We start from the raw sequence: 12,819 nt of genomic DNA, 5'->3' as shown, positions 1-12,819 counted from the left end.
ACTTCAAGGCAAAGTTAAACCAGTCTCTAATGTTGAAGGTCAGAGCACAGCATATTCCAAATGTCAGGGTTTCTTTCCCTCTTTCTCAAAGCATATATTGCTGACTATCAGAGAGAATGCATTGGCTACGGACCACTGGATTTATCCAGTATGGCAACTGATACAAGCAAACAGCCGCTTAAAGAAGTCACCCTGAACTAATGTCAAATACAAGTGTGTAATGCATCATTCCAAGGATTTAAAAAAAAAAAAAAAAAGGAAGAAAAAAAGAAAGAATGTCTGTGAAGAAATGAATCCTACATAGCTTTGTACATAAAAAAACCCTTCCAGTGTCTACCCAGGCCAAATTTAGCTAAATCTTTTGACGAATTCTCCTATTTTCTGTTGCTCTTTGGACATGTTTTTGTTACACCCCTACCTCAATCATGCTGGCCATATATACTGGCTTACAATTTATTTCAACTCATGTATATTTTTCTTATCTGCCACCCAGTTATTAGGAGATTTCTGGGTAATCTGAAGCACTGGATTGCTTTTCCTCCTGTTATTTTCCTTTTCTAGACAAGTCACACAGTACAGATTTCCAGTTTGCATTTGCAAATGAAATCTGTGGAAGAACCTTCTCTATAGATGCAAGTGCCTTAAAATATGGGCACAGCAGGAATTCAGACATCATTGCAGCTTCATCCATTTTGCCCTGCTTTGAAAATTTGGCATCTTCATCTCATGAGCGAGATATTTTATTTAAACAGTGCGTGACAGCATAATGCATTATGGCAAAGGCAGACTGCAAAGCTGACATCTATGACAGCTGAGTAGAGTAAATGGGAACCTACAAACGTAAGACCAAAATGGTGGGAATGGCAGTTATGGGTGTCAACTGCCACTCATCATCCTTTTGTTTAAAAGGAAAAAAGAAGTAATGGAAAAACTAGACTGCAACAAGTATTTTCCTGTGAGCTAAATAACCATTTGCAACTAATACTTTGATCATAACTATTTCATAACCTTCTAATGGATTAATTTGGATATTCTTTCTTCTAATCTGCTCAATCCCCTCTCCTCCTCCATGCCATCTCCTTCCAAGATAACCAGCTACAACAAGTAAATCCATCATTCCTTAAAAGATCTCTGTGTACAAAATAGATTATTATTAACCTATATTATTACTTTGTTGTTACATATTACACCATCTACTTATACTCAAGTGACAAATTCCAGAGAACATGATGGCATTTAAGAAATGGTGTCACAAAAATCTATCACTCTGCCCTGTGGCCAGTCAGGATTTTGTAGACTAATACTGCAAGAGCGATGATTCCTGTGAAGGAACAGTAATTTATATTTCAGATTAACGGTATCTGACAACATTCAGCATTTCACAGAATTTTTCTAGTTTCCCTTCACATCAGACATCTAACTATCTTCATTCTCTTACCTCCAACTTTGGAATTGTAGGCTACTCCAACTCCACATTTTCTATTGTTGGCTTGCATTGCAATTTCTCCTGCACACCGTGTTCCATGCCTGAATAAATACAGTAAGAATAAATGATGTCTCATAACCTACACAATTCTGTGTAATGTACACAAAGACTCATCAGTGACTTTCTGGATTTGGTGGATGTCTTGAACTGAAGGTAATGCAGCTGTTGAATAATTCTGAGTTGTATCTACGTGACACAAAAATACTTGTTTCCCTTAGGCTTCAGTCAATGTAATTTTACCTATTTAGTGATCAAATGATCATCAAGATGAGATGGTAAATACCTAATCCAAGCCACACTGAGGTCCATGAAACTATCTGTTATCTGTATTTTAGCAGAGTGCATCTGTATTTTACAGAGTAGTGTAAAATTATAAGGCTAATAAGCTACTAAACTTCTTCAGAAAGAAATGCAAACGAGTCTTTTTCTAATCACACATTCAGATATTCTTTTTTTTAATGATTGCCTTTATTAGGATTTCAGAAAGTTAGCCTTTAAAGTATCTTCATCATTGCTGAATTTTTCTTGTAGCTAGCTACTTTCTATGCAAATTTTTTTTTGCCATGGGTGATTCTTTACTCTTCAATAAAGAAAACCTTCAAGTAACTGTAATTGTAGAAGAGTCGTATTATTTAATACTATAGATTGTTATTCAATGAAGTGTTTTAATGCTTCTGGGCTGAATTCCATTTATTTATTAATAAAGATTAGAAATAATACAGGTAAATTTAAGAGATAATGTCATCAGAACAAGAGGATAATGGACTCTTGCTCTTAAATAATGCTGTAGTAAAGTAGAAATGTCATTTTTCAAATGTCTTATTCATGGGATATTTATCTGTTGATTGACTGTTGTGTTTTTTTTTCCCCCCACACACTGATTTATGTTATGAATGCTGCCATATGGTTTGACAGACAATATGGAACCAGTGCATCAGTATCTTCCTGTGTATTTATTGAGTACTGACATCCCAATTGGTTTAAGAAATTGACTTCTGTGCACCAGCTTTTAAAGAGGTCCACTCTCTTCTCTTGTGCCAGACAAAATCCCTCACTGAACTACATGAATACTCCCAGGTGTGACAGATCCATCCTGATGTTCCACTGAGTACCTGACTGGCAGCTCTAGAGAGGGCACTGGGGAAAATTCCCCACTCCTTCCAAGACACACAAGTCCACTAAGCAAACTGGCTGGTTGTCTGTGTTCAAGCCTTTTGAAACTTCCTGTGTTTCCACTTTGAAAATGTCCAGGCCAAATCTGGTCTATATAATGTTTCCAGACACCTTTTTCCTCAGAAGAGACAGAAAGATTTTCCAGAAAAGGAATGTAACCTCCTCCAGTGTCACAGCCATATCAGAGGAGGAGGTCAGAAGCATTGTTTCACCTTTGCTCATCTGTACTGAGCTAGAAAACATTTGTCCAAAATATTGTATTGGTCCAGAAGGTACTGCCAAAACCAGAATACAGTGTCCTTAAATACAAAAGTTGGTCTAAAGGGATTTTTTTTTTGGTAGGTTGGTAGGTTTCGCTAAGAAACAGGCTGTTTCAGAGCCCTTCACAGCAGATGCGTTCTTTTAAAATTCCCAGGGCAAAGCAGAGAACTTAAAATTTGCTTAGGTAGGTATTGTTCTACAAATGCATATGGTGACATGAACAGATTGTTCCATTCAGCTTACAGAAATGTGTCAGACTTTACACATACTAAGATATGGAGAAACTCAAGACGTCAAAATTTAATTTCCCTAATATCCAGTGTCTGTGAAAGTGTTTCTGCCAATGAAAAGACAGGAGATTCTGCCTGAACATCGGGAAACACTTTTTTTACTGGGAGGCTTACCTGAACACTGGTGCAGGCTGCCCAGAGAGGCTGTGGAGTCTCCTCCTTGGAGATATTCAAAAGCACTCTGGACATGGTCCTGTGCACCCTGCTCTGGGTGGCCCTGCTTGAGCAGGGGTTTGGGCCAGAAGAGCTCCTGAAGTCCCTTCCAACCTCAACCTTTCTGTGGTTTTGTGCCACAAATTTTTCCTTTCATACATAATTACCAAAGGGACATGGATATTTCCTCATTTGCATGTTGTAACACATGAAGTAATAGAGTACTATTTTACTCTCTTCACACAATGGGGAGGCTACTCACTTGTTTTCGTTTGTTGGGTCATATCTAGGAAAGGGATCGTGATCGTTGTCATTGAAATCATAACTTGCCTTTGGGTCCTATATTTAAAAGAACAGAAATAATTGGGACAACTAGGAAATGCATTTTTAAATGTGCAACAAAATGCGTTCTAGAGTCGGTATTTATTGATTTGGTGTGCCTCATGTTGACAGCAATCAAGTGCATAGAATTTGACAGCCGTTCACAATTCCATAAATTTTTCATGGAGCTTTAATAATTCAGCATTAAACCACGTAATACAAACATGCCTGGGAACTAAATCCACTGAGATTAAAAAAAAAAAATAAAAATTATCTTTGCTAAGTAACTTTCAACTTCCTATGACATAGACCAGGTTCCAAATTAGGTCTGAGGCAAATATTTCAGTCTCTGCAATGTAGGAGCTGCCTTATGGAACAGACAGTGTGTCTGTATATGAAATTTACAATTGATTAATTTATTCCACAGCAATCTAACGCACAAACTTACATAGTTAGTGTAGATGTCAGTGTGATTCCACTCCAAGCCATCATCTAATACTGTGATGACAACACCCTTGCCTGTAATCCCTTTTTGCCATACAGGAATAACATGGAGATCCAGTTTGGGAAGGGATGGAGTTATCCTTGTATCTTGCTGAGGGACAGAAAGGATTGCAAATGTGTCAGTATTTTGTATCCATTTATACCACACAGATCCAAAGTCACATTTTAGAAATGCTCTAAATCATCCCAGCCTGAAGTAGTATATTTCTCGCAAACTTTGCAAACATATAACAAAAATGAATTTGTTCAAATAGTTGTAGCACTGAAAGATTTCCCCCATCACTTGAAGCTTCCAGAAAACCACCTCTGAATAAGGACCATCTTTGATTCATTAGAGCTAGGCAACAGAAATAAATACAAGAGGGGTAAGAACGTACCAATGAACCTTGCAAAGTTGAGTTAATAACCAGACCTACTAATGTCTGTTATTTTCACCTTTCGAGGAGCCAAGACGCTAAGTAGCCCACAGTACAGTAAGCTGTGTTTTCTCCAAACTTGTTTTCTCCTTTGACGTTCAAGTTAGCCAGAACAGAATAATTAATGGCTAAAACAATTAAGGTAGTTGTTTGGCTAGGAACAACTGTGCTGAATCACAACTTTCTGTTTGCTACCCTCATTACTTTTCCTGTGGTAAATCAACTGGAAGTATGAGTCATTTATAGCCTTCTCTGCCACAGCAAGTTCTTTGAAAAGTAACTTCTAAGTGGGTCATTTTTCCTCTCTAATATTAAATATGCAGCACATACATCTAATTTAGAATCCTTGCTTACTACCCCATAAAAACAGAGATATAAACCCCAGCATTTTGTGCTTCTCAGTGCATAATTACATTAGTTGATCACAGGTTTTTCATTTATTTGTTTCCAAAAGGATGTCAGACAGCATATGAGGATTAGGTACAGAAGTATGTTATAAGAATAACATTTATTTCACTTTTTGCTTTCTTTTCTGACTGCTGCAGATCAGGAAGGTTTTGAGGTTTCCAGTTTTGTTGTCTAGAATCCATTACATTTTTTTTTTGGTGATTTGTGAAGACACACTGAACAAAAGTTAAAAACCGTTGACACTAAATCAGATAATAGGTTATTTGCTACAAGGCAAGGATAACATTTTGGAAGAAACTGTCTAACACACATATATTCAATTAAAAATATATATAATCAATGTGCATTGGAAACAAGAGTAAGCATCATGTTTTCTGTTTCTCCTGTGTGTAAACTGGAGGCAAAAGGAGTGAAAAATCACAGAAAGGTGGAAAGAGGAACAGCGTCTTCTGGAGAACATGGCACTGCTTTTCACACACACACACACCAAAAAAAGAAAAAAACAAAAAAACTTTTTTTCTGAACTGTGTGTTTATGTATTTGTCCAAAGCAGAGACCTTAGATATTTTGTGCTTCCTACTGAAAGCAGGCAAACAAGCAAATACACACACAGCTTCAAAGAAATGTTAAATTCTCAAAGATAACGATTTTTATGTTGACAAATAATCTGTAGGAATTTTTGTGGAAATATTTTATCCTATGTGTTTTGCAATTTACTTTTTCTAACTAAAAGGAAAGAGAAGCAAAAGCATTGTACAAACAGCCTACCATTTGGTCTGCTTTCTCTAAGCTGAACTGAAGAAAATGAAGTATCTCTAGCCCCTAGGACCATGTTTGTACTTGACCATTTTTCTTGTTATACCATTTTTAATCCCACTCCTCTTCTGAGGGAAATCCATGACATCTAGACTGAAGGTAAACCTAGGTGCACGGTGGAAATACAGCTGAAACGTAGGTGATGAACTGTATTTCTGACTTGTCATACTCAGACAAAAACTAGAGAGGTCAGGAAATTTCTTTTCCTTGAGGTTTTCAACATGTGAGCTGTAAAGAATCTCTTCTACTTGCACCCTAGACCAAGACACCAAAGGCAACTGCCATATGTGTGCATATGTTTTTGTGTTCTTCTGGAGTATGCACTCCACACTACCAATTTTAATGAAGAAACACACGGCCAGCTTCAGACATGTTAAAGGAATTCTTACATGTTGACAGCAAATATTTCAAAGTTATAATACAGGTAGGTATTATCTATTGTACCATGTTCTAATATCACCCCCCAGCCTGAGCAGCAGCCTAGATCGGCTTTTGGAATCTCTGCATGAACTACACATCACAAAAGACAGACGGTTGCCTGGAAATATTATGCACAGAGATTTTTATAACCTATGCTAATGAGAGGGACTCTTCATTTTTTCCCTCCAGTGCAGTCGCTGTGATACTAGTAGAATAGTACAGCTGGTACTACAAGCGAAATTCATCTTCCCTGGTCCCACAATGAGACAAATTCTTACCAGATACCACTGCTGATTCCACATAGGATCGTTGAAAAGATTCTCTGCTGAGTCTGTCATGGTGGCACGCTTAGTTCGCTTTTTCTCGTATTGCTGCTCTGCCCATGACACCTAAAATTATTTGTAAAAACATGATACGTAAGCCAGTACACACTGGGACTCTATTAGCCTAGAGGACAAGGGTTTTCCTCACCCAGCTAGACTTTCATGCCTAGGCTAGACGAGCAACATTTGACGCAGAGAGGAGGATTATTTATTCCATACTACGGTGTACTTTAGGAAAGAGGACTCAGTGAAATCACTATGCCATACAATTAATTCATATAAAGTACAAGTTAACAGTGAAATCCTGTGAATGCCACACAACGCAGACTTCTGTATCAAATGTGTAGTATGGTTAGAAGGTTATTTAAGTAGTGATGCTTACTGAAACAAACAAAACTACACTTTGCTTCTTTTTCATACTTTCATTTTAATGCCTATTGATTTGTACTTGGAGTTGCAAGAAAAGAAGAAAGATTATCTCTGGCTTTATCTCTGACTAGCAGTCATAACGACGATGTTACTCATAGCCCAGATGGACCTTCAAGTCTCCTTCCAACCGGTGTTTTGAAGTGTGATCTGTTAGTAAACCTGGAATATTGGATTAAATTCCTCACTGGCATAATTCCACTTGAGGCTGCTGAGAGCCACAATGCTTCAGTGTGTTTTGCTAATGCATCTGTACACTGAATTGCCTGGCATTTGTGCACAAACACAGCATTCCCTAAGTCACAGGGTTATGTTTTAACAATATTTCCCACCCTTGGTCCTTTGAATGCTTTATTAATCCACTTCAAATCCAATCCTGACTCTGCTGTGTGACACCCATCTGTGCCCTGTGCTCCTTTTGGAAATGGGAAAAAAAATGGTCCTGCAGGCACCTGGGCAGTCACTCTGACACAGACCAAGGTGCTGCTTTTCATCCCCATTTCCAAACAGGCAAAGAAAGCTCAGATTCAGGAGGTTGCCAAGGTCCTGCTTTAAAGACATTTTAAGAATCCATTTAAGAATGCCTGGGATTTAAACCTTTTGCTTTATGCATCTGAACAGACTTTAGCACTTTTCCCTGCTGTCGTTTGATGACCTTATGGTCCTTACACATATCACCATATATGAAAAAATCATAAGAGTGAGTTAGAAATTATTATAATAAAGAAATGTACTGATTTGATTAAAATACATCTTTTCTAAGGAGAACTTAATGAAAATTCACTGCAAGAACATTAACCCTTAAAGATGGAAGCTACAGCAAGCACATGTAATGAAAGCTAATGCAGCTCACTTTGCTTCGTATTTAGTACTGAAACCCCTACAAAGCACAATTAGTCTCAGGAGATGAATATACCCATGAAGTACGAGTGTTTTAAACTGCACTACTGATAGCCAAGGTCATATATACTTCTGCACAGGTTAGAGCAATTACCGTGATTCTCTTCCCTGCCCACAGCAAAGCTTGGCCTCTGCATCACCCAATGGTAATTAAGAATTGACAGTTTCCATGCTTGTTGTTTTCTGATGCGGACAACTGCTCTGAGGGAAATGAGCTGAAACTACTAAGCACATATGTCAGACAAACAAGCCAAATATTTGTCACTCAGCAGCTGGGTAAGGTTCATGCTACCCATCTACAGCAAAAGCTGAAGGCCCTATGCCAGATCTACAAAGCACTGGAAATGATTTTGATTCAGGTCCCTTGCATGAAAGTGGACTTGGAAGCTAGTGCAAATACTGGAAGACGTTGGGGAGCCAAATATTTGTATCCTTTCAAAACATTCACAGGCGTTACCCATTTTACTACAAACACTTGGACAGCCACAGGAAGGAGATAAATATTCAGAGTAGAGCCAAGTTTTGCCCCAACTTTCATGTCTAACATATTGTAAAATTCATCAAGGCAATACAAAAACCAAGGCAGGATTCTCTTCTCTTTCCTTTTTTATAAGAATGAATTTAAACCCTTTTAAATAGGCTGTTGCTTAATAGAATTAGCTCTTTGGAGTAAAAGTCCATGCATAACCACAAAGCATTACATGATTGCCTCCTGTTTATATACTTACCTAATGACATAATTGCACCTCGTTCATTCACATAGTTAATTTGCATACTAGAGGGTAAATAAAAGGGAAATTGGAGCAGATTTAGCAAATCACCTGCAGCACTTTGAAGCTGGTTTGGGGGTCTAAGTACATGAGTATGCAGTAATGTTTACTGGTAATGCATGTAATGCAATGACTTCCACTCTGCTCATGACACAAGAATTTGGTATATTAAACATGCTCGTGTTTTCCCGTGTAACAGACATTTGATGTATTAAGTACAAAAAAGAGTCACAGAATGTCCCAGGTTGGAAGAGACCCACAAGGATCAGAGTCCAACTCCTGGGTCTGCACAGGACCACTCAAAAACCAGACCACGTGTCTGAGAGCGTTGTCCAAACTCTTCTTAAACTCCATCAGGCTCGGTGCCATGACCACGTCCCTGGGGAGCCTGTCCCAGTGCCCGACCACCTCTGGGTGCAGAACCTTTCCCTAACACCCAGCCTGACCCTCCCCTGTCCCAGCTCCACGCTGCTCCCTCGGGTCCTGTCGCTGTCCCCAGAGAGGGAGGGAGAGAAAAGCGAGGAACTGCAGCCAGATCTCTGTTCCTGAACGCTGTACTACGACAGCATCAGAACGTAGGTATGGGCATAAAATACAGCATGTAACCTTTATTTGTGGTGGTTTTTACACTAACGCTGTGGCTTTGAGCATCCCCAGTTTAGAAAGATTTCACCCAGAAGACTTCAACTGCTAATCTGATGCTTGCAAGGAGACAGACAGGAATGGACAGTTTTGAAACAGAACATGTAAAACAAATACACTGTCTCACCCCCTCCTTTAATTGTTCATAAAATGTTTCCTCCTAACTGACATTTGCATCCAAAAACTTCACTCAGATAACCAATTACTTCTTCTCAAGTGATTCATCCTTACATGACAAAACGCTGCTTTTCACAATGAAGTTACTTGACGTTTTGGACTGCTGCTGCAATAGTGCTGATTTGAAATTCAAATGTCATCATTCTGATGTGTGTCAGATGCTGTTTTTAAGAGGGGCTGACAGCATTCTGCTCTGTTCCTTAAATTTGCCGCCCACCACATTTCCTCAGTATGTTTACAAATAGGGATGCTTCTCTCCTAAGTAAAGTCAAATAAATGGAAGCGTCTGCCTCGCTACAGGATTGTGCATTAGACTGTATAATCCATGGCTCTGAACAGTGCCTGCCCCTGATTTCTGGGGGATCCCAGCGTACCAAAAGACTGCAAGTGTAGGTCATGTGATGAATCCCTTAAGCGGGGGTCTTCGCTTGCCATAGAAAAAATAAATCTAGCAAAACCTGTCTTTTTTTTTTTTTTGGTAATGTTGAATCACTTTAAATGGAACCTAATTTCCATGGCAATCGCATACACATGGCCTGATTAAACTTATTGCATCTATGGATTTTTGCTTTGAATCGAGCTCTGTTGTTCGTCACTCATGTTTTCAACAGCAACACATAGACATCTGAAATTCCAAACCTCTGCAATGCTGCATATTTTAAATCTTAATTTGGAAAGCACTTGCAAGAAATATGGTAAGAGAAGGTCAGAGTCTGCCTGTTAATGATGGAATAATAAAGTATTATTCAACACAAGTATGGATGGCTGAATACATTAGACTTGCAAAACGAGCAAAGTCTGCCTGTGACCTCGCTAGGAGGCTGGCAATCAATAAGCAGTCAGAATAAACAGAGGGCATAAAAAAAAAATGTAACACTCACCCGCTCATCATCAGAAAGTCTTTTAGTGATATGAATGGCACTTCTTCGAGATCGTCTTGGATGGCTTTTATGTCTGAATAGGTAGTGATTTTTGAGTGATCCAATCTATAAGACAGAGGCGTGCTGTGAGTATGGAGAGGTATCTCCCTACCGCAAACAAAGATCAACAGTCACAACCTGATGGAATGTCTTCTGCTTGAAAGCAAAGAGCAAGAAACTACGTTTAAATATGTTAATCTGAACTGGAACACCCTTCAAGTAAGAAGCGCTTGTCACAGCCTGCACGCTGCTGGAAGGGTTGGGGGGAATCATTTCATTTAACCTCCTTAAATCGCACTCATTACTACGACAGTGCTCAGCAAAGTAGCGCTACTCCTGTAGCAGCAACCGGAGCAAACAGAGGTGTCCTGGCAGAGCCGCGTCCCGGCCGGAGGTCAGGTTATGCGTTTAGCCGCATTCCCCGATTGCGGCCCCTTTGCCGTGCCCGGGGGCTTTGTGCCTCGGGGGTCTCACGAGGGGTCGCGGCGCTCGGAGCCGGCACCCCGCGGGCATTTTGGCTGGCAGCGCGCAGGGGCCGGGCCAGCCCCGGTGCCCTTCACTCCGCGGGGGCCGCTTGGGGTCGGCACCGGGGAACCGAGGGCTTGGGGAGCCCGGACCGGGGGTCTCGCCCGGAGCCGCCCGTGCGGAGGGCGCGACCGCCAGAGGGGTGAGCACGGCGAGTGGGCGAGGAGGGGGCGAGGACGGGGAAGAGGAGGGGAGTTGGGGAGGGGGTCGCCGGCGGCCCCCCGCCCCGCTCGCAGCCGGCCCCGGGATGCCGCGGTGGGAACAGGCGCTGCCTGCGGACCCCCGCCCGGCGCCGGGACGGAGCCGCCACCTCTACGCGGTTACTCATCCCTGACAACGCTGACGTCACGGCATCCCAAAAAAAAAAAAAAAAAACAAAAAAAAAAAAAAACCACAAGCGACGGGGGGTGGGGGCAAGGAGCCCCTCGTGCTGGGGTGGGGCGGGGGAGCCGTCCGCAGCCCCGCTCCGTGCGCGGCTGGGGGGGTCCTCGGCGGGGCAACTCCCCGAAATGGGGTAGAGGCGGTATGTGTATGGGGTAAAGGGGCATGGGGGGTGTGTACAGGGTAAAAGGGTGCGTGTGCGTGTGTATGGGGTTAAGGGGTGTGTGTACGGGGTAAAGGGGTGCGCGTGCACGCAAAGGGATGTGTGCGCATGGGATGCGCGCCCCGCACCCGCTCCGCCGCCCGTACCTGCCCCACGAGGTCGTAGCCCAGCTCCTCGGCGATGTCCCTGGCGGCGTCGGGGCCCGCCGGGACCTCGGCCGCCCACTCGTTGAGGAATTGCCGCCCGGCGCCGCCGCCGCGGGGCAGGCAGCAGGCGGCCAGCAGCGCCAGGGCCGCGCAGCGCCCGCACCAGCGGAGCCCGTCCATGGCCGCAGCGGGCCGGCGTTGCTAGGCGAGAGCCTCGGAGGGGCGGCGGGGCTCGGATCGGCTCGGATCGGCGCGGCTTGGCACGGCTCGGTGCTGCGCGGCTGCCCGGCTCCGCGCGGCCGCCCAGACCCCCTCGGTCTCCGGAATGGAAATGAGCGTTTTGCACGTCAAAACGACGACAGACATCCTGACGTCAAAGTCTACCTGGCCCCCGGGCCGGGAGGGTGCTTCCCCGAGGGAGGGAGGGGGGGGGCGGGGGGCGGGCGGCTCCGTCGGGGCTCCCGCCCCCTGCACGCGGAGGGAGGCGAGGGGCGCGCGGCCGTGCCCGCGGCTCGCCCCCGGGGCGGTGGGAGCGAAGGTGGCGCCGTCCCCCGTCGGCGACACCCCTCCGCCGGGCCCTCGGGTGTCGCTGGGAGGAGCCGCGGCGTCGGTGCGAGCTGGGAGGGTGGAACATTTCTCGTCCTTTTTTTACTTCTTTCGGGTAACCAATTAGCCGGACCCGCCGCGCGGTAACGCCTGATGAACGCGCACCTCCAGCCGGGCGCTGCCGCCCGCTGCCCTGACGTAGCAGGTGCCCTCACCCCAAAATGCTGTCGCTCGAAAATAATCATTAACCAAACTTTTTGTCGCACCCGGAGGAGGTCTTCGTGTTGCTGTTTCTCAGCAAATTCCGGGCTTTGCTAAATACTCATTTAATTCTGTAATTTCATTTTCCGTGGGTGACTACCCAGCTCCTTCTGTTTTATTTAGCTTTCCTACTGCCCTCTCGTTGTCTTTTCTCTCCTCACGTCAGAAAAGTTGTCTAAAGATTTCCTAGTATTCCCTGAACGTTCTTGCTTCTACCTCTGAAACTGAACCTTTTAGCAGTTTCAGTTTATAGTTAACTCTAAATGCTTCCTTATTCCAGCTTTTGAACTGGACATTTTAAATGTCGGTGTTGTGCTCTCTCTTTGTTATAGTGTGGCCAACATGCCTGCCTACTCTTCACTAGCTTTTAACATAGGAAGATGATGGAAAA

General features: G+C 43.2%; 1 protein-coding gene across 1 annotated transcript in view; it reads right to left on the bottom strand.

The window, feature by feature from the left end:
- The window catches only part of PCSK1 (proprotein convertase subtilisin/kexin type 1), a 31,787-nt gene extending 19,568 nt beyond the window's left edge, over window positions 1–12,219 (bottom strand). The window contains exons 1-6 of the mRNA XM_083816284.1: window positions 11,622–12,219; window positions 10,368–10,472; window positions 6,527–6,637; window positions 4,133–4,279; window positions 3,626–3,702; window positions 1,439–1,527 (exon numbers count right to left, since the gene is read on the bottom strand). Of these exons, the coding sequence (XP_083672410.1) occupies window positions 1,439–1,527; window positions 3,626–3,702; window positions 4,133–4,279; window positions 6,527–6,637; window positions 10,368–10,472; window positions 11,622–11,801 (709 nt within the window). The 5' untranslated portion in view covers window positions 11,802–12,219. The remainder of the gene's footprint in view (window positions 1–1,438; window positions 1,528–3,625; window positions 3,703–4,132; window positions 4,280–6,526; window positions 6,638–10,367; window positions 10,473–11,621) is intronic.
- Between the last annotated feature and the right edge of the window lie 600 nt (window positions 12,220–12,819).

Source organism: Anser anser (assembly GCF_964211835.1).
Source record: "Anser anser genome assembly, chromosome: Z".
Lineage (NCBI taxonomy): Eukaryota > Metazoa > Chordata > Aves > Anseriformes > Anatidae > Anser > Anser anser.
The sequence above is the reverse complement of the archived record's forward strand: the minus strand, read 5'-3'. Positions and strand labels throughout refer to the sequence as shown.